Genomic DNA, 25,384 nt, shown 5'->3' with positions numbered 1-25,384 from the left:
ATGATAAATTACATAGCAGATATCTGCTGTGCTGAGAATATGAGCACTAAATACACATTGGGTAACTATGGTTAAGTGAAGGAGAAGATGCCACATATTTTGTGTGATTTATGGTACATTATTGCACCTGAAGGTATAAGTTGTTATTAAGATTGCCTGTTTATATACTTTAGTTCAGTTTTTTACCTATAAATGGAGAAAGGAAGAGAGAGGAATGGATTCATATTGCTAGCAATCCATTTGGGAACGAGTGAATTAAGCGCTCCCTCATTTAATTATTCCCTTTGTCTTCTACCCAGTTGTTAGTCAATTTCATATTCTGGGAACCCAATACAATCATTTTTAATAAGGATAAATCAACAATTTTATAAATAAAAATGGAAAACTTCCTGGTGTGATTTTTTCTAAATTGCATGAACTTTCCAATAGACAGAAGCCATACATTAGACTGATATTACTATACTCTCAAACACATGGTGTATTTTTAATTTTTCCTCCTAAGGAAAAATTGATTTAAAATAAAAGAATGTTGATACATCATGTGTTCCACAGGCAAATTTAACAAAGTGATAACAATCATCGTGTTCCAACTTTATATTGAAAAGGCTCCAATTCTTATCTCTTTCCTTAAACTTATTTATTTATGAAATGTATTGGCTGCTGATTTTACCATAAGGTAATTCTGAGCAGTTTACAGTTGCATATAAGCTAAAACATAACAAGTTAAAAACAAACATTAAAATTAAAGACACATGGAGAGGGTTGGGGCAGAGTTGGGGGGAGGTGGGATCTGTTATCACTCAATCAATCACTTCCATTGCACTGGTCCCCTACTGGAGCCCCAGGTTGACTGGCAAATCCACGTCTTTAGGCCCTTATGAAAGGATAGGAGGGTTGTGGCCAGGGGTGAAATGCTACCAGTTCGCACAAATTCGGGACAACCAGTAGTAATAAAAGCTACCAGCTCAGGTGAACCGGTAGTTAAAAAAAGCTACCAGTTCGTCTGAACCAGTATTTCTGACGATCAGCTGTGCTGCGTGATTTATATTCGCTAGAATGCAGGAAATCCTGCTTTCTAGTGAATCTAAATCACACGGCACAGCTGTTCCCCTCTCGCTGTTCTACTTACCTTCAAATGGCTCTTTTTTCTGAGCAAAGAGTGTGTTTGGTGCACACTGTGCATGCGCATGCGTGTGCTTGGCACGCACTGCACATGCACACACAGTGTGCATCTGGCACGCACTGCGCATGCACGGGCAGCGAACCGGTGGCAACCTGCAGAGGATTTCACCACTAGTTGTGGCCAACCTCACATGGGGGAGGGCAGGATATTCCAGAGGGTAGGAGCAACAGCAGAATTCCTGCCAGCCAGAATTCTTGGGCTCACGGGACGCGCAGCATGTCTCCTCTGCTGGCACAACAGGTACTGGCTAATCCCATAGGGTGAAATGGTCCCTCAAGTAACCTGGACCCATGCCATGAAGGGCTTTAAAGGTGATCACCAACACCTTGACTTGCACCCAGAAGCAGACTGGTAACCAATGCAACTTGCGGAGCAGTGGTGTTACAGGGGCCATTTTGGTCCCCCCCCCCCAAAAAACTATCTGCGCTGCTGCACTCTGCACCAGCAGTAGCTTCTGAATGCTCTTCAAAGGGTGGCCCCATGCAGAGCGCATTACAGTAGTAAGAGACTATATACAGTAAATGGACTATATTCAAATCCTTGATTATTTTAACTGTTCTGTATTTTTTTTTTGTTTATAACAGTAAATATGTTCAAGACAGAGAAAGAATATTATTTCAAATATTATACATTCCTTTTTTCCTCTATATAAAGACTTCATAGGTATGAGAATTACCCCAGAAATTGTTAATTTGCTATTTGTCAACTTGCAAAGCTGTTTATTGTACATGCTTTTCCAACATATGTAAACTATTCTGGTAATGATGATTGTTTAATATGCAAAATGTTGATTTTTCCCCATTAAGATAAAGATATTTTGTCCTGCTTCCATATTACAACATTTTTATCAACACAATCAATTTCATTGTACATATGTTGTGCACTGACAATAAAGATTTGAATTGACAATCAACAATATAGTAACTTTTGTCTCTTTTAATTTTTGCATTTAAATCTTTTTCCCATGTAATTTTTAATCTAAGGAATTCACAGATTTTTTTAAGCAGTTGACAAATATTTGAAATAGATTATTGATGCCTTGTGGGGAGGTGGTAATGTTTTCTAGTATTTCTTCAAAAACTTTAATGTCTAATATTTTCATCATATTATTTGATGCATAATTTTAGCTGGGTATATTTGCATGTAGCCTCTTAATGTTTCCTTTTTTCCTGTTTCCAATCTGCCTTCTGGATATTTGTTTTTAATTGGCACAGAAATCTAATGCCAAAACAGTTCATTCCGCTTATGCCTTGGATACAAGCAATTAAGGAGGTCTGATTTATGTACAACTCATACTTACAGATAGCCTGCCTATTACTAATAATGGCAGATGCCGTTTTTCTTCCTTGAGCCAATGGACTGTTAGCCATGTGATGTTTTGTGAACCTCGGAAGCTATGCGTTTTTCATATAAAACCTGTTTACAGTGGTTTTCAATGGTTCACAAAAACATTGGGTGGCTTCAGCACTTTGTCAGCTGAAGTTAAGGAGAATGCTATCTGCCATTTTTAGTAATAGGTAGCTCATTCCTAAATATAACTTCCAACTTATATACAAAGTTAATAAAGTTAAAGACAGATGGAATTCATTCTTAACCCAGAGACTGTCTTTATTAGTTTGTCTTGGCTGTAAAAGAAGGAATGGCCTACTGCTAGAAAGTGAAATAAGTAATACTGTGCTGACTTTTTTTCCTGTTTCCCCGTATTTCTACAGCCTATGCTTCATCCTATTCTTTGCTGTTTATATATTTGGCAGAAATAGAGGACTATGTCACGATAATGTCCTAGGAAATGTCAGTTCTGTTTGAATTTTGCCTAAATTCAGATATTTTAACCAATTAAAATCATAGTATTTTTCCAAATTGGATATGCCCACATCCTTATTTCTTTGTTTGTTCACCAGATTTATAAAGCTGCCCATCTCACAAATGTAACTCTGGGCAACTTACAATAAAAGTCAGTTAAAACATAGTTTAAAACAACCATTAAAAACTATTAAACACAATCACAAATAAATATAGAATAGAAATAAAAGGAAACAGATTGACATCCAACATACAAAATAATCATCTTACAGGCTCCCCATTTCTCTGGGATGCCCAAGCCTGCAAAAAAAACCCCCACAATTCAGGGATTTCATAAGTGCCAGTGGGATCAGGTTTAATCTCACCTTGGGGGAACCATGTTCCAAAGAGTGGGTGCCATGCAGAAAAGGTTTGCCTCCTGAGCCCCACCCGATTAAGTTCTTTAGCAGCTGGGACCCATAACATGCACCTCCTGCCAGTTCTGACAGGATGAGTAGATGTAACTGGGAAGAGGTAGTCCTTCAAAAAACTTGATCCCATGCCATGAAGAAATTTAAACATCAAAACCAGCATCTTAAATTGAACCCGGAAGGCAACAGGTAACTGAAGCAGCTGGTGGCAGAGAGATGTAAAGTGTGTTGTTCTAGGAGCATGTCTGCACTACCACATTTTGCACCAGTTGAAGCTTCTGAATGCTTTGACACCCATGGCCAATAGCATCCAACACCAATATAAGGTTTGTAAACTCTGATGCCTGTCCCTTCCCCTTTCATTATGTAGGAAGTTAGCACCCACCCCTTTCCTAGAAGAATGAAATATTTTAGGAAATATTAAAAAGGCAGAATATTATGTTTCCCTGGATGAGAAATGGAGAAGCATCTTTTAAAGAGGAAAGCAGCTCCCACCTTCTTGCCTCCCCCCTTCCTTTGTCAATGGGCCAGAGGCAGAAACTCAATTCCCTCCCATCTTTGTCAATGGACCATCATCTGCAACACAACAGGACCCATCTAGCAACAAAAACTAACACAATAGGACCCATCTAGCAACAGAAACTCACCACATGGCACCTGGGAAGATTACATCAACCAGCAAGGCTAGCTAAGATCCCCACCCCCTGGGAGTCTGACAACCAAACAGGATACTCTTTCTGGGCCCCAGGAAGTTCAAAGCCAGAGAGGGATTAAAACCCAGGGACACACAGCATCACTGCCCTTTTTCTGTTCAGGATCTCAAACCATGTGATCCTGTCCACCATTAAACCATCTTTCCAAGCAATCTCCATGTTTCCAGTGTCTTTTTCCCCACTTGGAGCTGAACCCAGAAGGATATTTCTTCTAACAATCAATAGTGAGATTAGATGACCTGGAGAGAGGAGATCAGCTACTTGACCATTTCAGGCCAATACAGGCATGTTTCTGCCTTTCTGATTCCCAGATCACCTGCTTTTTCACCACCATTCTCTTGGTCTCTCTGAAAGAATAGAGCTCAGCCTGGTATGTAAAATATATTCCAGACACAGTGGTGTGTAAGTGCAAAGAGACATGGATTTCTCTCAGGAAGAGATAAAGTGGATTTGCCCAATTGTGAAGGTGCACAAGAGTACTAGACCTGTTTTCTCCTTTTACTTTATCATGGTCTCATGTGTTTAAGCACAATATTATGTCTGTGTGTGAATCTTCATGATCCCATTCACTTCCCAGTGCTTAGTTTTTATTTATCAAGAGAAAGAGTGCAAATGTTCACAATCAGATCCTGCCCCATTCCAAGATTACTGCCATGATAATTGCATATTTTCCTGCCAACTGGTGACATTTAGCAAAGATTCCAAAGCTGGAGCAGCCAACCAGACACTTTCCTTCACACAGCCAAGGAATGTCTAATCAGATCACCATCATTCACATGTGAGTTAGAACAAATGCAATAGAGCTAAAATAGGGATTGACAATCTGGGTACAAAACATTCAATCATTTAAAATTTCTCCTGACTGAATGGGTGGATCATGAACCAGTTTGGTGCAGTGGTTAAAATACCAGGCTAGTGTAGAAAGTTAGTGCCCCACCCCTCTCCTAGAAGAATGAAATATTCTAGGAAATATTAAAAATGCAGACTATTTCCCCTAAAAAAGAAATAAAAAATCTTAAAAGAAACAGAAATAGAAGATTCCACCTCCCTGCCCCCAGCAGATATTTTGGTGCAGTCTATCTACAAATCAAAAGACCTCAGTTTCAGGATGATGGGATTATCCTTCAGGGCAAAGCCATTCAGCCACAATAGGAAATTGCCCTTTATTGCACATCACCCAGCAAGATTCAACCAAGCCTGAATACACAGCTACAACTGCATAGCCCCATGGGAGTCTGACAGCAACCAATAGGATAAGTTCAAATGCTCAAAGCCCAAGAGAGGGTATAAATCTCTCTCTCTCTTCATGTTGTTAGCTACCCAGGACTTCAAACCCATGTGGTCCTGGTTCACCATTAAACCATCCTTCCAAGCAGTCTCCATGTTTCCCGTGTCTTTCTTCCCACTTGAAACTGAACCCAGATGGACATTTCTTCCAACACTAGAAAATGGAAGACGGTGAATTCAAGTCCCTCCTTATGCATGAAGCCAGCTGGATAACTTTGGGACACCCCTATGACAAAGGAAAATCACTTCTGGAAAAACCTTGTCCAAGCAATTGCCAGGAGTCAATGTGTACTGACTTTAAGGTACCAAAAAAAAGTGTGTGTGTGTGTTTGGTAAGATTCATCTTCTCAAATCAAAGTGCCAGATTAGATATTAAAAACAGAAAAAAAGTGTAATTCTCCAAGAAGGAATTCCAGTCTTCATGTCATGGATTGAGTAGGTTATTGAGGTATGTGCAATACAAGCTAAACCTCCAGGAATAATCAGGGCCAGTCAACTGGTTGTGTGGCTTTTCTCATCCTTGAAACCACCTCTCTCTCTTGAATGAAAATTCTGAATCAAGGAAGACCCACAAATTACATTGGGGTGCAACCTATCCAGAACAAGGCATTTACCCAGTTTCCAGAGAGGTCCTTATTCCCAGCACTTCCTCTGGATAGGAGAATCAACTGCAGTTAATTGGCCTCATCCAAACCATTGTTGCCTCCAAGGTTGTTCCACAAAACACAACACAGTTTCCACCTCCCAGGTACTAAACCAGGCATATGAAAGCAGATGGTGATTTCCGTTATTTTTAGCCAGCCATGAAAAAAAGTTTCAACCAGAGAATTTTTGTGAAGATGAGTGGCCAGCTTCTCCACTAGGATCCAATGATGATTCAGTTGATGATGCCATTGAAACTGACCAGAAAGGCGCCAATTCTACGTACATCTGGAAGCCTTACTTTTGGCTCTATAGTGTCCCTAGAGGATTGTCCATGCACAAATCCACATATTCCCTGCATATGGATGTAGAGCATTGTAACTTTCTAGCCTCTTCAACCTGTCCTCAGCTTGCGACCCAAACATCCGATTCTTCGTGGTTTCACCGCAGATTTTAACTCTTTTGAGACGCGCCTTTGGGTTGGGGCTCGGGGAGTGCACCCCCCGGGGACGAGGAGCCTGCTGTTTTCGCCCTCTTTCCCCCCCACAGCAGCTCCTCCGGCGGACAGACGGGAGGACACAATAGCCGCAGAGAAGGAGAAGCGGGGGCAAGAGGGAGACTCCTCCTTCTGGCCCGCCTCGCTTTGCCTCAGCCGGGTAGCAACGCCGCACGATTCAGCCCACCTTCCCCCTCCTAGCTTCCCCCGGCGCGCCCCGTCCAGTTTGCTTTCCAACCGGGCAGAGGAGAAGCTTAGACCGCTCGTGCGCCGCCGCCGCGCCCGCCCCATGCCCGGCTCTCCCCCCAGCGGCGACCGCTAGCCGTCCATGGCGCGGCCCGGGATGCTGCTCTGCTGCTGCGCCGCGGCGCTGCTGGCGGCGTGGTGGGGCACCGCCAACGCCAGCCTGAGCTCGCCTCCGACCGGCGCCCCGCTGGAGGACGAGGCGGAGAACCAGGAGAACATTCTCTCGCAGGTAAGGCTTGCTTGGAAGCCGTCGGAGCTTGGAAGGGGGAGTCGGACCCTCGAGGTGATTTTCCAGCGGCGCATCAGGAACGATGGGGAGTGGACTGCAGGAGTCCCAAAAGTGCTCTTGAAGTGTACAGATTTATTCCTCACCCTGGCTTCTCTCATGGCACCAAAAAAACAAAAACCCAAACCCACCACTAGAAATGCCTCTGAACATGTGCAAAAAGTCCTTCACAACTAATTAAAGTTGTGTACATTTGCAACTGCGGGAGGGAAATCTATCCTGGAATGGTCTTACCAATAAACTTGGATTGCATGGAGGGGGAGGTTTATGCTGTAGAGGGCAATTTGACACAGCACAGAGTGTGGCACAGTTAGGGAACCCAGTTAAGTCTTCAACATAAGTTTGATTTTATGGGATGATTTTAGAAGCAGTGAAGAACAGAGCAAGGAATCTACAGGTAGGTTTCCAAATAAAGACAGCTTTGTCACTTAAAAGAATATTTGAACTTAGTAGGACTTGCTAAAAGGCTATGCCTAAAATTGTTGGCTGGGTTTATGTCTTGAATATATTGTATTAAATCAACCCTTCTTAAGTTCATTTCAGGAAAGCTGGGTCCTTGCACTCAGTAACAAGTACAAGGGTTTCCATTGTGTAGAATCAGCAAGCTTTGCATTATAGTGTTATACTCCACCTGTACAGAATTTGCTTTGTCCTCACCTGGTACCTGTTAGACCCAGGGGTGGTGATCAGTGCAGAAAAAGGACAAGCAGCTGTAGTTTTAGTGCATGGAGAAGCAAACAAATGGAAAAGGTGCATCTGCTAAAATCTCTCTCTGTGTGTTCTTTGTGAACTATGAAATACACAGAGGTAGCACACTTATGAATTTGACTACTCCAGGTATCTGGGACAAAAGTCTTTCTGAAGTAGATCTCTGGCCTCTCCATTTAGTAGACCAGGTTTGGGATTATTGCTTTGCTGCTCCTTTCTAAAAGCAACAAGCCCCTTCCCCCTCTGCCCCCAACATATTACTTATTTCCTAGTCAACTAATTGAACAGAACTGAGTATATCCATATAGAATAGTGCTGTGAGAGCAGTGCTATCTGTCAATTCCTCTGGTACTTAGAGCCTGCAGCAGCTTTCACTCTGCTCCTCTTGGTTTTCCTTTGTAGCTAAAGCCAGCTAAAAGAGAAAAGTGCTGCAAATGGCAACATTTGTACAGTCTGTGGTGGCTGGGCCTCCTCCTTGTCATGAGCAAAATTAGTTGCATGCATTTAAGTAATTGTGCAATATAAATTGAAATTGTGTTAGGTTTGATGCTGAGCAAAAAATCTTAAAACGGCCTTGGCACAATATCTGTCTGGATGGTGGAGGCCAATATCCCTTGAAAAATATCTGCAAGAATTCTGTGCAATCAGAAAAACATACGTTTGACTACTTTTATTATCCAAAGTTGTATCTGATTCAGGCATATTCCCTTAAAGGAAATTCTTTGAATTGCATTTAATGTTTGTTGAAACCTTGTGTTGGCTAGGCAGGATGTGCCAGTCTGCTTCACAACTTTTGTCTTGTTCTTGAATCCAACCAGAAAAATGTCCTATTTATGTAGGACTAGCATTACACATTGGAAACTTCCTATCAGATGTATCCTGATAGCTTTGGCTTTTTAAAAATCATATCTTCAACGTTTTTCTGAGGGAAACTCTTTTTTAAATATACCTAAGTTGGGGTAGCCTGTCTTCCCAGCATGATTTTATGTACAGGATGCATGAAAATAAAGGAGAGATGCAAAGATCTCATGTGGAGCTCCTCTGTTCACTTCAATGAAATGTGTACAGGAGAATTTCCCAACAGATTGTTCCCATTATATTTAAATGAGATCATTCTGGAGAATGTCTGTGTTGAGCACAGCAGCCTTTTAATTTCCCCAAACCCAAGAGAAACCAAAGTTGTTTGGGTTCAAGTTGACTAGTTTGGGGTTTGGCTTTTGGATTCTTTTAGGTGGTAGAAGAAAATTACTTTCTCAGATAACCAAGGAGCAACGAACATGAAGCGTCAGCAACATTTTAAGCCAGGCAGCCATTTCTTCAAGGTTTCAGAATGTCAGAGTTTCTCCCAAACATTCGGCCAAAGCAAACCCACTGAGAATTTCAGGACAAATTGACTGGCTTCCTTTCCCTCCCCTTCCCCTCCTTTCCTTGATTAGTTGCTAGGTGACTATGACAAGGTGAAGGCGGTGTCCCAAGGCTCAAACTGCCAGTGCAAGTGCGTGGTGAGACCCTTGGGCAGAGGAGCATGTCAGAGGATCAACGAAGGCTCTTTCAAAGCTGAGGATTTTTACATGGTGGAAACAATTACTTCTGGACCAGAATGCAAGTGCTCCTGTGTGGCTCCACCTTCTGCTCTCAATCCCTGCGAAGGGGACTTCAGGCTGAAGAAATTGCAGGAAGCAGACAACAAGGACTTCAAGGTATTTGCCTTTCCTGAATTTTTACATAGTTAAAATGTATTTTTATTATTTCAGTTGATGCCACACCTTTCTACCCAAAGGGCAGTCATGAAAGTTTTCCTCTCCCAAGTAATGGGAAAATTAAGGCAGGTTTTAACAGGAGTTTCATCTGGAGATTTGGTGTTTCTTTGCAGTACTTGCAGATGTACAAGGCTGAGATACCAGGGGACAGTTATCCTCAATTTATGACTACAGTTGAGCCCAACATTTCTTTTGTTAAGTGATATGGTTAAGTGAATTGCTCCATTTTACCACCTTTCTTGCCACAGTTGTGAATCACTACAGTTATTAGGTTAATAATCTGGCTTCCCCATTGACTTTGCTTGTCAGAAGGTTGCAAAAGGTAATCACATGATCCTGGTGCACTGCAACGATCACATACTAGTCAGTTGCCAAGTGTCTGAATTTTGATCACGTGATCATGGGAATGCTGCAACATTGTACACGTTATAAACGTCATAAATCATTTTTTCAGTCATTTTTTCAGTGCTGTTGTAATTTCAGATAGTCACTAAATGAAGTTGCAAATGGGGGATGCTTCCCCTGTTCACAGTCCAAATACTAAGTTGTGATCTGGTTTGTATGTTAAGCCATGGTTCAGAAATGTAAATTGCCATGTTATAAAAACCAAGGGTGATTCAGTTCAGAGAGCACATGTCAAGACCAAACAGACCACATAATATGCTCAATGAGGTGTGGGAGCCCCAGTATGTCTATTCATGCAATCTTAGCAGGACAGGGAATACCTGGAAGGAAGAAGCCAATGGCACTTAAGTCCATTTATGCTTATAATATAGCTATTACTAGCCATTAAAACAACAACATAATCTGTTAAATATAATATGAGATGCACACCATCATAATGTCAAGTTAATTTTATAAACCGTGAACTGTGAAACAGTAAGATCAGGTTAACTAAAATGGCAACTGCAGTATTTCATCTTGGCTTGGTTGTCCAGCAGGTGAGAAATTCATTTGCTCCTAGAACAGCTTTCTCCAACCTGTTCTTTCAGCTGTTGGACTGCAGCTTCATAATCGCAGCCAGCTCATTCCTTAGCGTCAAGGGACCAAACGTTGCGAGTGGGCTTAGCAAATACTTCTGTATGAGGCTCTTTAAACACACTCCAAAGTTTACTGCTAGGAAGATTGCATCGAGCAGGAAGTGAACAGACTCTTGGCCTTCTCTGTCTGCTGGGAACAGGAAGAGCAACAGTCTTAATAAATATGTAGCTCTGAATTCTCCCACATGCACTAGGATGGAGACCTAACAGATATATGCTACATAATGGCACAGAAAGATACTCCAGTCATGAATGTTTTACCATTGTTGAATAGGCAAGGAAAGATTCCATTATGGAACAATCTTATTTGTTACAAAAATGTGCATTATTGGGTGTTTAGCACTCAGTTTAAGTAGAAATGTGGTAGACGGCAGGGATAGATTTAACATTGATCTAGAGAAGAGGGAGGGAAAGTGTCATTCCCTGGAAACTGTCCATTGACTGGTTGCCAGAATAGATATTTCCCCATCTGCTCCTTTTCTACCATTGTTGCTTGTTTTTCTCCCTTGCTTCTCAGGCCATTCTTGCCAGTGATGGCTTGAATTATGGCTTGCAGAGGGTTTCTGACATTAGTCCTAAGGCTGCAGATTCAGAAATCTCTGGTTAAATCAGTGTCCTTGGCTTAAGCAGTTCAATAAATCTAGTGCAAATTGGGAGGTATAAAATGGAATATAAATGCAAACACAGATGGGAATGTGGAGTTTGTACTCCCTCTTTCAAGTCTTCAGGCTGGTTCCTGTAAATGACCTAAAACTAAAAGTTCAAATTAGCATTAAAAGGGGGGAATCCCAGAATTTCAAACATTTTTTTGAGATGCAAACTTTAAAGTATCAGGACATCAGAAGATGTTCTTTAGCATCCAATTCTCAAGCTTTAAAGATAATGGCTACCATTTTAAACTGGATGTAATTATTTTATGCCTTGGTGAAACATTAGTTTGAGGGTCAAGATTCAAATCTATCCAAAAATAAAAGGGGGCAGATAGATCAAAACCAACTCTCAGAATCTGCTAATTGGATTGAGCTTCATTTCTTAATCCTCATTACTGGTCATAAACATTAATATTATCCCTTCCAATGCCAACCCTTGACTGAATCAGTTGAAACTGAGAAATGGAGCTGGGTATCATCAGCTTATTGATCACATTTCATATTATCAGAAAGAAAAAAATTAATGAAAAAATCAAAACCCTGAAAAGCCCTCTAGCTCAAAAATCAGTCTAGTAGCACTTCTTTCTGGAATTAGCCATCCAACAGGAAGAAAAACTTGAGCACAGTGCCTCCAATCCACAGCCAAGAGCAGATGGTCCAGAAGGATACCATGGACAATAGCAGTAAAAGTGGCTGAGAAATCCAGCAGAATTAGCAGAGTGTTACTCCCTGTAATTTCTGCTTGCAAAAATCATCTGTCAGAGTGATCATGGCAGCTTCAATATCACAATTGAATAAGTACTGCCATTTTAAGACATGGCCCTCCAAAGGTAAACAAAAGAGAATTATTTTCAAACTGCACAAACTTATTTTTGAGGAAAGGACAAGAGAGATGGGCACACTGCAAACAAGTAAGTAAGTAAGGGGCTTTATTCTAAGAACTGCTATAACATATTACCCCCTTTCCCAATCTGAATTCACGCTGGGGAGCAGAATTCCTGGCCAACATGGCCTGAGAATGTGCTGAATGAGAATACCTGTAGTCCAAAATACCCTGGACATGGCAGATCAAAAAGGATGGTATATTAAACTGAGATATGAATCCCAGTGTTTATGACAATTATCCTGATTTTTTCTAAAGAAAATCAGGATGATATATGTAGTTATCTTTCCCTAATTTATTTGCACCCAAAAAGTAGAATTTAAACTGGATCTCTCAGTAGAATTTACACTGGATCTCTCTGTTTGCAGTTCAACATTGCAACCATTCCAGTACATTGGCTCTCATAAGATCTTAAATTGAAGTGCCATCCAAAGATAAGTCAAGATTTTATGTCCTCTTTCCATAATCAAGTGTGGAGCGTTCTTATATCTGAGCTAAATTATTATTTAAATATATGTATATATAAATATTGGGTTTTGAATTATCCAAGATATATTATTAATGAATATGAATTATGTACTGATCAGTTCTGTGTGAATATGCTTCTCTCTGTCTAAACATTTTATACTTCTTGGCTGCAAAAGGTTTCACCATGGGTTAAGCTCAGTTTACATTATACTGGATTTCCTCATCACAAATTTATATCACTTTTATATTTTGCACTTCTTGTGGGAAATTATCCACTGAAGGAGATCATGTACGTGGCAGTGTGTGATTGATGCAGCAGGTCTGTGATGAACGACAAGGGGTAAGGGAAGAAAATAATCTTTCTGGAAAAAAAATCAGAATGCATTTTTAATATACCCTGCCTTTCTCAGCTGGAAATAAAATCTGATTTTAAAAAAGAACTGGCCAAGCAACATCCCAACATTCTTCTTTCTAATCTTGATGTACAAAATCACATTTATATTAGCATGTTTTTCCCAACAGCTATAAACTTGGAAATATTACAAGTCCAAGAATTGTGTTACTGGATCACATCAGTGGAACCTATTGAATTGCTATTGGCATTAGGAGGCAACAGCCCCATTTAGAGATATCTAAAGCACAGCATAAAAGCAGTGGCAGTCCCTTGAGCTGTTATTTTCCACATCTGGTACAGATTCTGAAAACGGAGGGTTCGTTTAATGTTCTGCTTTATTTGGTTTGCAGTCCAGTTGTTATCACCTTGGGACCGGATCCTCCAGGTGACTGCTTAAATTTACTTGGATTATCCTGTTAGGGAAAAGAAAGCCTGTTCTACAAGGCTGAGCCAAAAATGCAGGCAGCAACCAGCTTCACGTACTTGTTCTGGCAATGTTGTATTGTTTTATTTTCTGCTTACAAGTGTTTAGCTGTCCAAAACGTAACTGGAGATCATTGTTACAGTTTCTCGAGCAACGTTGTCCTTGAAGGGCATGACGAAATCTGAGCCATCAGCCCTTCCAAATGTGAGCAGCCTCAAATAAACTGTAATCCGTTTAACAATTTGACCAGCTAACATCTGTTTCAACAGAGTAACCAGGTGACATGGGACAATATTCCATTTCTGAAAGAGTCACTAGAAGAACATTATGAAAACCTACTGCAACATCCTTTCCCTATTTTACCATTCTGTTGGCAAATGATATAAATTCCCCAAACTTTGGGTGACTCTAATTATTTGTAGTTTCTTTAAGGCATAACTGTACGGTTATGCCTTTCCCTATAGCAATGATCTGTTAATGCAAAAATAATTTATTTCATACTTACTCCACCTATTTTTAAACTTTTTTCCTCATTTGTCAGTTGTATATTCCTCGGAAATAGCCTCTTTAGAACTAAAAATATAAACATTTGGAAGGATGGTTTTCTCTTGATTAAAGCAATGTTAAGCTGTCCCCTGTGTATTATATGGACTGAGGCCAGTACTTGCTGGATCCCAGGTTTGAGAATAAGTCTCCCATTGATCCTAGATGTTCTTCTTCCCATTTTCCAATGGAATAAATGTCTCTTGGTAGCAAAAGAAACAGAATCATACTTTGCATCTTAGAACCTTCTTAATGGGTCACCACTGCAGAGAATCCGGGCAAGTCAAGGTTGACTCAGCGTTCCATCCTTTCTAAGGTAGGTAAAATGAGGACCCAGTTTGTGGGGGCAATAAGCTGACTTTGTATAAATATACAAAAGTATGAAGGCTATTGCTTAACGCACCGTAAGCCGCCCTGAGTCTCCGGAGAAGGGCGGCATATAAATCAAATTAAAAAAAAGTCCTCCACACCAGATAGAAGAGGCAAATGGCAGACTTGCGTTTTGCTTTCTCCATCTGTGCTTATGGTGGTGGGTAATCTTTGGACTTCTGATCTTGAGAGAAGTTAACTGTGTTTCAATTCATGTGCTAAGAAACCCTTGCTTACCTGCTATAGAAACTTTATTTCTAAGGCAGTTTCTAATTTCAAAACTGGTGGTCCTACCCTATCCTGGCTTCAGAGTCTATACAGTTAACGACAAAACAGACCACTGTTCACAGAGAAAAGACTTCTCAAAAGAAAACGGGAATCACCCTGTTCTATAGGACACTTAGAGGCATTGACCAAAAGATGGACCTCATGATTACTTGTATGAAAAGAAAGCAAACTCTGGAAGGTTTAGATCAATTCAAAGGAAGATTGGCAATAGTAGCTGCCTTTTAGGTTGCCAGTGCAGTATTTTGGCTTTTGGGAACCTGGAACAGAATTTGGAAATCTCTTCTTTAGAAAGCCAGTTATGGACACATGCTGTTAGATGCATTATAATCAGCCTCATTCAGCAACACATTCTTTCTTTCCTGTGTTTGTAGAAGTCCAGTTAGTTTTAAATACATTACTTGGAACATTGTTTGATTTAAATGAAAAGCATCTGTCAAAAATACTGGCTCCTTACATAACACGTTTAGAACTGGAATACAATCATTGAGAGCCCCCCCCTTTTTTTTTTAAACTGGGTAGTAGGTTGCATTGACAACCAAGAAAAGAAATTGAGTTTAAGAACATCGGAGTTTGGAGTGTTGAAGAGTACCAGTTTCTTCCTATTTGTTCTGGGAATTTAAAATGAATAAGTGTACTTGTTGCTTCAAATGCTAGTCTAGCTTTGCTGACCAGTTCTCCTCCTAATCCTTAGAACTATGTGAAACAAAAGGCATTTTGTTCAAGCAATTTGATTGCACTAAGCTGTTGTTGTCATAGTAGACCAGGCGATTGTACAGACTAAGTAAAAAGCTGCAGCAGCAGTATTGTTTCTTTTGCAAGTGTTCAAAGGAATACATTTATAATGTAAGACTATTACACTTTCATGTTATGGATGATTGAGAGGGTCACAACTGTTCTATACACACCAGAAGAACAGCATGCTGGAGAATCTGTGCTGGGATAGCAGCTTGTTACATCCTGCAGTGACTTGTGAAATCAGCATGTATTATTTGAAATTATATAATTAAATTTCCACTTTGTCCAAAAACATTTCAGGGTGACAATGGAGATGCTTTGGTTTTATGGTACCACATATGGCATCGTGATTATCCTGAACTATGAATAAGGTTGTTCTTGATTTGAATCTTCCACTGATAATAGTGATTTGTCTTCCCCTGGTAATATAATAAAGCATGAAAACTGGTGGTTTGTGTGTGTGGAAGTAGTATTATTATCATTCTGTGCACAGAACATGTGTTTTGAATTCAGAATTAGGAGATAGACCAAAAAGGTTCACAGTGACTTTTCTTTCAGATTTTTTTTAAAAATCTGCCTTCTAACCTTTCCTTCTCATAAGCTCTGCGTTTCTGTTTTTTCACCTACCTTTTGCTGATCCTACCAATTTTATCCACTGTTCAAGTCCCAGGGAGAGGCCTTTCCTGGTCAAGATTCAGCAATGACTGAATCTGAAGCCTCTGTGTGCATATGGAGCAGGTACTCTGCCATATTGCTATGAGCTTTTCCTAAACTACTTTGTGCTCCTTAAAAATACCACTTCACTTCTTTCTGCCATTATCCCTTTATCGACTGTACATATCCCACTGCTTCCTGCCTTTCCAGTAGTGAGCAGTCTAGGTCATTGAAAGGTGAGGTTTGTTTATTGTTAAGAATAAGGTGATGGGTCTGTAATTTCTTCACACAGCGTAATTCACACATATGCTTCTTTTGATGGTGGAATGATGACAAGGGTTTCTCTATTCTACCAGTTTGGGCAGGTATCTCCCTTCAAATCCTGGTTCCCAAGTTGTTTATAGAGGTTTGAATCTGGCACATTCAATCATGGCTAGAAAAGAAAAGGCAACCAAAGCAGCTGTTTCAGGTGCAATATTACATAGGCCACAAAAGCTGGCAACTTTTTTTTTGTTCAGCTGTAATTTTCAAATTGCCTCCTTTAATTTTCAATAGGCCAATTCAAAAGACTCCTTAAAGAGGGTTATGCAAACATCCTTGGCTCTAGAACTCAAGCTGAGGACTCTCAGAACTAGGCCATTCAGGATGTGTTTCTGCCAAACCCAGTTCAAAGCAATTTATCATCAACGCTTCTCAATGTCATTTAATATCTTTATTATTATTAATTTGTCTAGCTTAAAGAAGAAATTGGTGGAGGTGGCAAAGAAGAGCTTGTTCTTCTTTTAATATAATGTTTTCCAGCTGTTGTGTAAACTACATGTGCATAAAAGAGCCTCTTATTGTACTCCAAATATTGTTGGAACGCACAAAAAGTTACTGTGCAATATTTTCTGATTTTGAAAATTTAAATTGTCATAACTGGATCATATCTGCATTGAAAAGAGAACAATCAATTATAAGTCTTGAAAATTAATGTATGAATTATGTACAAACCCAAGAATTTTAGAATAAACTAGATTAATCAAAACTAATTAAATATCTGGAAAAAAAGATGCATATATGCTCTACCAGATCAGAAATGTGAGATGGAAGGAGAGAGCCATGGAAATGGCCCTGAAGGGGTTATTCAGAAACCATCATAGAAGCAACAAGGGCAGAACCATTTGTTGAACCCTGGCAGAGGAGTTAATACTAGGAAGGAGCTCAGACTGGCTCCTCTTTGACTCAGAAGGTTATAAAAAGGGGGAAGGATAAAATACTTTACCTTTCAGATTTGCAAGATTCTATATATGTCAATAATTTATAGTTCTAGTCTTCCTATGGAGTCAGTTTCTTGATCTGGTCTCTCTCTCACATAGGGTGATCAAGTAGATCAAGTATTTATTTAAAAAAACCAAAATCACAGAAACGTACTCCTCTCTATTTTTATAAGTGTATAAAACCATGTGTGCAAAGGTGCCATATGGGTTGGGAAGGGTTTGCAAGAGATGCTGTGCAGGTTAGGGAGGGCATGCGGAGATGTGTGAAGGGTCCCACACAGGTCAGGGAAGGTATATGGGGTTGCAGTGTGGGTCAAGAAGGGTGTGTGGGGATGTGCAAAAGGTGCCATGTGGGTTAGGGAAGGCATTCAGGGTTGCAATATGGTCAGGAAAGGAGTATGCGAGAGGTGCGGCACAGATCAGGCAGGGTGCACTGGGAAGCATGAGTATCTGGCACAGTGCAAGTGAAGAAGGGCTGAGGAAGTTGCATGGGTGGAGAAGACTTACCTAAGCAATTTGCGACCCTTCCCCATTGCCAATGCTCCCTGTCATCTTCCACAAGCAAAGACTTTGCTTATGGAAAATTGGCAGGGAGCTTTGGAAAGGACGATCGTGTGACCATGACTGACTGTGGCAGTGAAGCAGTAGCAGCAGAGTGGTGCTGTGGTAGATAATGGATAGAAATATTCTATGTGAAAAGCAAGAAATGTAATTTTTATGTTATGGATCATATTACTCTTAAAGACATTGAAATAAATAATATTGTTTCTTTACTGGTGTTTAGTATACCAGTTGCTTAGATCCTCAGATCCGCTGCAGTGGGTTAGATTAAGTTATGATTACTTGTCCTGTGACTGTCATACTTGAGCTATTACATTTACTGCTTTCATCAAAACTGTATGCAAAGTGTGCTAATTAATGGAAAGCAAATCTAAAGTTTATAACTGTTACATCATCACAGCATTACTATCTGTTTTACAGCTTGCAGCTGTCATTGAGATGCTAGAAAATGCTTTCTATGGTTTAGACTTGCTAAAACTGCATTCTGTTACAACGAAACTTGTGGGTCGTGTGGAGAAACTGGAAGAGGTAAGAAGAATTCCATCTCCTTTGGGGATTATCTTAACCAGGGGTGAAATCCAGCAGGTTCTGACAGGTTCTGGAGAACAGGTAGCGGAAATTTTGAGCAGTTTGGAGAACTGGCAAATACCACCTCTGGCTGGCCCCAGAGTGGGGTGGGAATGGAGATTTTGCAGTATCCTTCCCCTGGAGAGGGGTGGGAATGGAGATTTTGCAATATCCTTACCCTGCCGTGCCCACCAAGCCACACCTACCAAGCCACATCATACCCACCAAACCATGCCCACAGAACCGGTAGTATAAAAATTTGGATTTCACCACTGATCTTAACCCTCTCTTTACGGCTGATATGCAGAAATCAAACAAGTTTACAGCCCCATTCCAGAAAAAACTTCCTCTGACTTATTATCTACATTGTGGACTGAAAAAAATGATATGCTGTATGTAAGTTTATGCTGAGTTGGAGAATTATATAGGTTAACATGTTGAGAATCAAAGCTATTAGTAATAGAAACTACTGAAGTCACTATATTTCATAGCCAAAATATGGAATGTGATCAAGTCAAGGTTGACCATTTAAAAGTTCTTCAGTGTGAGAATTTAAACAGGTGACATCTCTGAAAACTGCTAGGTTTTTTAAATATCAGAGTCTCTGGAAATAATTCAGGTGAAGTTTTGCTGACCGCATGGTTATTAAAAGCATATTTGACAACTCAATAAATATGAAACGACTGTTTTTTCACTAAGTAAAAACCATACTGTTAATAACAGGCTTAATAATGGGAAACAATTTCAAATTTGACATTTAATTCTAATTTTACACCTTCTCATATCTTGGAGTGAGAATCTAAAAAAAAAAAAGAAGCACTAGAGGTCTGTAGGGCAGTTGGATGGTGACAAGACTGCATTTTAAAGAGGGCAGTTTGGTCTTATTTTTCCTCTTTGAGAGGATTTACCTTTTACAAAAAAAAGTGACCAGGTATGTATATGTTATGTGAGCTTTACTATATGTCTTCTTTCATAATGAAAATGGGTGGGAAATGATTGACTGCTACTTGTCAGTGGTGCAATCATAGATGGATAGCAGGACATAAGAAAATGCATGTTTTTTTTCCATGCTGGCTGTGCGCACACCTGCCTTTTAATTTATTTTGTCTTTAATTATAGCTTTATTTGGACCTACTATGAGAACTAGGTAGCCTTTTAATATTTGGCATCTTTTGATGATTTGAATCATCTGGTTGAATTGAATTTTGGACACATTACGCAGCAATTGCCTGCAGAAAATATATGGATATAAGTTAAGATGTGAGCATAATGGAATCTCAATCCAATCTGTTATGGTGGAAATTGGCCTTGAACTTTTTTGCCAGCCTTCCCCAGTCTGGTATCCACCAGATGTGTTGGACCAAGTCTCACAATTCACAGTCAGAGGTAATGGTTCATTTATCTAGAGGGCACCTGATTGGCAATGCTGTAGTATTCAGGTTAGAAATACATGTGCCCAATTTAGATGGGAGCATATGTGTTTTTCCATAGATGTCTGATCTGATCACAGTGACTCATATCTTAACATACACCTGGGTTATTGTAATGTGCACTGTGCACAATTTGCTTTGAAAAGTATCTGGAAATTTACAATTGGTGCAGAATGTAGCAGCCAGATTGTTAACTGGAAATGTCTTTGAGGATCATGTTACTCCATTATTAAAATAACTCCACTGACATACATTCCATCTCTCAGTTTAATTCAAAGTGTCTATGCCCCTTAAAGCCCAAAGCCACTGGAAAATTGCTGGCTTCCATATGAGCCTGCCTAGTTATTATGATCTTCCAGGGAAGTACTTATGGCTTTTTAGCTAATTTCTGTGCTGAGTAAGTCTGAAGAATAGCTGACTGTGATATTCTCTCTCTAACTATGTTTATCTGGTCCCTGTCTGGATGGCTTGTGAGTCCTATATGAACAGAATCCTGCTTAAATCCAGCCTTGGAGCTATTATGCTGCCTTTCACTGCTTAAAAATATTTTGCCAATTTTCGTGTCACTGATAATGGTTGATTTTTAATTTGAACTTTAATATTTTATTTTTTTAACTGTCATATTTATATTTGCTCTTGCTGCTAGCTACAGGCCAGACTCCTGGGAAAAAAATGATGGCAAGAATAGGAGATGATTTAGGTAGACCCACAGTCTGACTCTGTAAAACTCAGTTCCAACTTGATGGGCAGCTTTTGTAAGCTCATAGCCTCATAAAATTGAATTGCAACCTGGAGCTTTAGCATAGGAACAACATGCTGAATTGCAGCAACACGCCCAGAATAGTGAATGGTCCATCACAGGAAGCCTTCAAAAAGGTTTGAACAGCTATTTGTCCAGAATACAATAAGATGTCCTGCCTCGGGCAGGAGGTTGGTCTAGAAGACCTCCAAGAACCCTTCCAGCCCTATGATTCTATAAACTGTTAATAGTAAACTAAATGTAAATTTTACATAGTTTAAGTATTATTGTAAGAGTGAAATTTTTGTTCCTAAAAGTGATGCTTACTGCAAATTGCACTTTTTGGGCTAAAAGGAGCCAGAGACAGCATGACTTCCAAAAGAAAACAGTTTTTGGAGTCCTGTCTGGGTTGGAAGCAGAATTTAAGGTGAGTCTCCTTGGGCACTGTTTTCCTCTTCAAAAGAAAAGTGGCTTGTATATGTTTATTTTTTAAAAATCACAGCAACAACGTAAGATAGATTGTTTCATAGTTTAGTTGTTACAATAAGGAAGACCAGTATTCCTGTCTTACACTGCAGCTGGAGTTGAAGATATATACTAGTGTCCCCTGAAGAGCTTGGAGTTTAAAGAACAGGCCAGATTTCAAGGAGAGAATCGCTTGTTTCTCAGGTGTCCATCCCCGTCCCCCCTGTTCTCTTAAGAGTTAATTTTTCACAGTAGGATGGCTGATGTGGATTATCTGCATTTTTCCCCCACATCTAAAAGTAATTGTGCTGTTGCCTTCCATTAGAATTGGAACTGCAGCCTTTCAGAGAGGCCATTTCATCCTATCGACTATAAAATATCCATCTCCACGTGACAAAATAGAAAACACACACACTGTCTTTCTTGATAAAGTATTGCTGTTGTTTGTTAAAATGCCACAAGGGTCCTTGATTATTTTAAGGCCACAATCAAGTTTTTGCAGTTTGTAGTAGGAGGGGGTAGACATTTAGTTATATACAATATAATGGGGTGTGTTTGAGCCTTCAGGTAATTCCACATAGTCATTGGGTTTACACCTTTTAGTAGCAAACTTAACAGGACTTTTTTTAATGTTGGGTAAATGAACCCATGGCTGAATTCCACCATCCCATGTTGCCAGCCAACTGGCCAAGGGAAGGGGGCAAAAATGACAACCACCCCCCAGCCTGTCCAAATGTAAGAACTTCAGTTGGCCACTAGAGATGGGCCATGGGAAATCTCAGAAGGAGTTAATTAACGTGGGAGATCCTGCCAATAGGAAATTACCACCTACCCTGCAGCTCCAGGGGAAGTGCTGCAAAGTTGTTTGTGCTGTGTTTCCTTTGTAGCAGGAGATGCGCCAATAGTTAATTAGCTTGGCTTCCTAGTCCCCAAGACATAGTGAGAACATGTGTTGAAAGATTTTAGGCAGTTATTGCATGCTGAATTTAGGAAGCAACAGCATGCAGGGATGCTTCAGTTGTCAGGAATGCTATGCCACATTCTGGCATTGGATTGTTTGACCCATGGCAAGAATTAAATGAACTGTTGATAGATCTGGTGTCCTTTTAGAAATAGAGCTTGAGTCCTCTTGGAAATAATAGATGATTATGTGCCATTTACTGCCAGACTGGGCAGGTCTAAGCGTATATTGTACTGAATTGCTGTTGTTACAATTTGAGCAGAAGGAAGATAATATATTAGCAGGTGTTGTTGAATGGAACTGAACTGGTCCTGCTTCATTTCAGTGATACTCACCAGCTTCCCTAAATTTAATACCTTTGTGTATTTTTAAAACACTAAAGGGAAAGTGATTACATGCCTCCTTTTTCTGGCTATTGACTGAACTGGGCTCTTTCCCCCTGTTTCTGGAAATTCAAGGCAATTGACCATTGAAGGCAGAAGGAAAACTCAGAAACAAGAGGATCTTTGGTATTACATTGCCTCCCTGCCCAACACGAATTATAAAGTATTGAATGTATTCCAGATATAAATGATGTTTACTTTCTCATTTTGAAACATATTCTAGAAAACATCTAGAAACCTCACCAAAGACAATAAACAGAAGAGACAGAATGCAGAAGAAAGTTTTCAGGAGGTGGATATTGATAGCACAATTAATTCTTCCAACAACCATGCTGACAGCCAGAGTTCATTGCAGAGGGATGCTGCAGCAGTTTACACACTCACAGAGGTAAGGCACACAATTCAATCAGATTTCTATTCCACCCCCTCTGAACATTAGAAATATCCCTTACAAATAAAGTCAGAATTCTGTTGCCCTCGTTTTAAAATCTACAGTTCTGTGAGGAGCCCACTTAGTCCAATTACAGGCAATTTTTTAAAAGGGAGAAACTTAAGCAATGGGTAACTGGATTCTGCACTTTTGAACCCACCCTTTGGGTTTCTGTAGGTGGATGATACCTTTGTGATTTAGAGTTAGAGTGCGAAAGAACACAATGAATTTCTAGACCATCTAAATAATATCCCCTCTAATATTCAGTTTACTATGGAGATTGGACAATATAGCCAACTTGTATTTTTGAACGTTTTGACCAGTCAAGAAAAAGTAAGGCTTATGGTATTTCGAAAGACAATGAAAACACATTTCTATCTACATAAAAATTCTAACCATCAGTCCTGCCAAAAGACAAGCATAGTAAAAAATGTTGGTGCCTCTGCCAGACGTATCCGTGAGCTGGCAGATTATCAGATGAGTTGAGCCATCTTGCTAATGCTTACAGGATAATGGATATTCTTCCAGGGGAATCAGGCAAGCCATGTGCTCCGACAATAAAAATAACATTGAATAAGGACAACCCACTCCCACTGGGAAATGTCTTTTTTCTTTACTCTGAGAATGTTACAGATCAAACTGGTAAATCATTAAAAAGCATAACTTTTTAAATAACCAATTATAAACCAACAAAAAAGTCCAAAAAATTATTTCAATCACCTCAGGAAAGTAGCGGTCCAGTCCCGTCATTAGTTTATTTTATCCCCTGAAATTTTTGTCAGGTTTATCTTGGATCCACAAAATGTATTAATAATACCCAATTAAAATAACATGAAAGGATTGCTGATTAGAACAGCTTAACAAATCAGGATGTGCACTGCTACATAAAGGACATAAAATCCAGTTTAAAGCCATACACAGGTATTAGTAACCACAATGCTTATATATGGTTGCATGGAGAAGCCATTGAGATTCACAAATATTCTAACAACTTTAACAAGAAGGAAGAGAGTCTAATGGTCAATCAACCAAGCCTGGATTGTGGCTTTATAGTTTACACTGTACCAATACAAACAATCTTTAATTAACCACCAACAAAGGGAATTTGCAGCAGCCTCACCCAGAGAAACACATAGCTATAGTTTGTCTCAAAATCAGGCTAATCAAGAATCAGTTTCCTTTCAGATTTCTTCACAAAAGGGAATTTGAAAAATCACCTAGTTAAAGAATCAGTCTAGAATAACCTTTCTCTGATTCCCATGAAATAATCCAAGGAGACAGTAGTTTGGACGAAAGATCAAACAGCAGAATTCTAATACCCAGCAGGTCACTTAGCTTTTGAAGATGTTGACCACAGATTCTGTCAGATTATCAGAAAATTAGACCAGAGCCACTTAGTCCCCAAACCCTCTGACTTATTTATTTATGATTTCAGACCTATGAAACACAAATAGAAAATTTAAAATACAGAAAAGGCAAACCTAAAAAAATAATATTGAAAAGAGGATACCAACAAACCTTCATATTTTTAGGACATGTATGACATTGACAAGCTGCTTTTGCCCAGGAGGAGAATAAAATGTGTGCACCATTTTAAACTGATAAAAGTAATTTCTAATACTGATGCCATGTGGTTGTTAAAGCAACCTGCAACTGGCAAGTCAGAAGGATCAGCAACAAATTGTACCCCATTCTTGCTTTAATTGGATTTCATTTTATTTAACCTTATCTAATCAATGTCTATGTCTTTATTGATTTCTAGAGAAAAGAGAAATAAATCATTCACATTAATCCGTTGGTACAGCTCTGATTTCCCTGACATATATGATACACAGTAATCTAAAATGTGATTGAAATACTTTTCTCATTTTTCAGCATATTTAAAAGACTGTTCACAAGAGACTTATGAATGGGAATGGAAAAGGTGGATAGAATATGTTCAGAACAAATACCAAACTAGAAAGTATCAAATAGCTTTTATTTGAAAATAATGTATTAGAAATATTTTAATGTAAAGAGACAAAGAGGAAAAATTATACAGGGGGAGGGATGGGTTCAAGCTTATATATCAGTGTCATTAGTTATGAGTACATAATAGGGAAGTCTGGGGGGGGAGGGTTAGGGAGGGTTAGGGAGGATGGGAAGTTTGGGGAGGGGGGTGAAAAAAGGGGTGAAAATGTAATTGTAAAACTTTTGCAATAAAAAAAAAAAGAAATACTTTTCTCATTAAATGCATATAGAGGAAAGTGCAGGAGAATCTAGCCTTAGGAATAGTTTGACTGGATTACTGCAACAGTGTTGTTAAAGAGTTCTGAGAAACTGCAGGTGGTGAATAATACTAGACTTTTTACTTTGGTGTAATACCACTTGCCTTACTATATTTCTAGGACTAATTGGTATTGACAGATATCTAAAAGCATCCTTTTTAATGTGGTCATAAATTGCTTCAGAAATCCCCGTATGTCAAACCATTAGAAAATTTGCTTGGTGGAAATGCCAAACAGGCTGTCTTCATGTTCCTTCCAAAGAGAAGTTAGATTAAACCTATTTCTGATGGCTTTTAGGCAATTTGGGTTGCCACTGAAAGAGGATAATGGATGGAAAGGG

General features: G+C 39.6%; 1 protein-coding gene and 1 long non-coding RNA gene across 7 annotated transcripts in view; both read left to right on the top strand.

The window, feature by feature from the left end:
* Positions 1-633: 633 nt before the first annotated feature.
* OLFML2B (olfactomedin like 2B) overlaps positions 634-25,384 on the top strand; it is a 36,356-nt gene continuing 11,605 nt past the window's right edge. For 2 of the 6 annotated variants that reach the window (XM_034409798.3, XM_034409797.3), the window contains exons 1-4: positions 634-7,009; positions 9,211-9,474; positions 18,223-18,330; positions 22,571-22,735. In XM_034409798.3, coding sequence (XP_034265689.2) covers positions 6,863-7,009; positions 9,211-9,474; positions 18,223-18,330; positions 22,571-22,735 — 684 coding nt within the window. In that variant the 5' untranslated portion in view covers positions 634-6,862. Of the gene's footprint in view, positions 7,010-9,210; positions 9,475-14,111; positions 14,253-18,222; positions 18,331-20,855; positions 20,966-22,570; positions 22,736-25,384 lie in introns of those variants that run through there. The other 4 variants (XM_087891140.1, XM_034409801.3, XM_087891139.1 and 1 more) reach the window with 3 other exon arrangements.
* LOC148114743 (uncharacterized) lies at positions 13,461-14,155 on the top strand. Its single transcript, XR_015733514.1, has 2 exons — positions 13,461-13,597; positions 14,102-14,155. It is a non-coding gene; the product is annotated as an uncharacterized LOC148114743 (long non-coding RNA).

Source organism: Pantherophis guttatus, chromosome 3, assembly GCF_059756535.1.
Source record: "Pantherophis guttatus breed Tessera chromosome 3, ASM5975653v1, whole genome shotgun sequence".
Taxonomy (NCBI): Eukaryota; Metazoa; Chordata; class Lepidosauria; order Squamata; family Colubridae; genus Pantherophis; species Pantherophis guttatus.
This window is presented reverse-complemented; position numbering and strand designations above follow the sequence as displayed.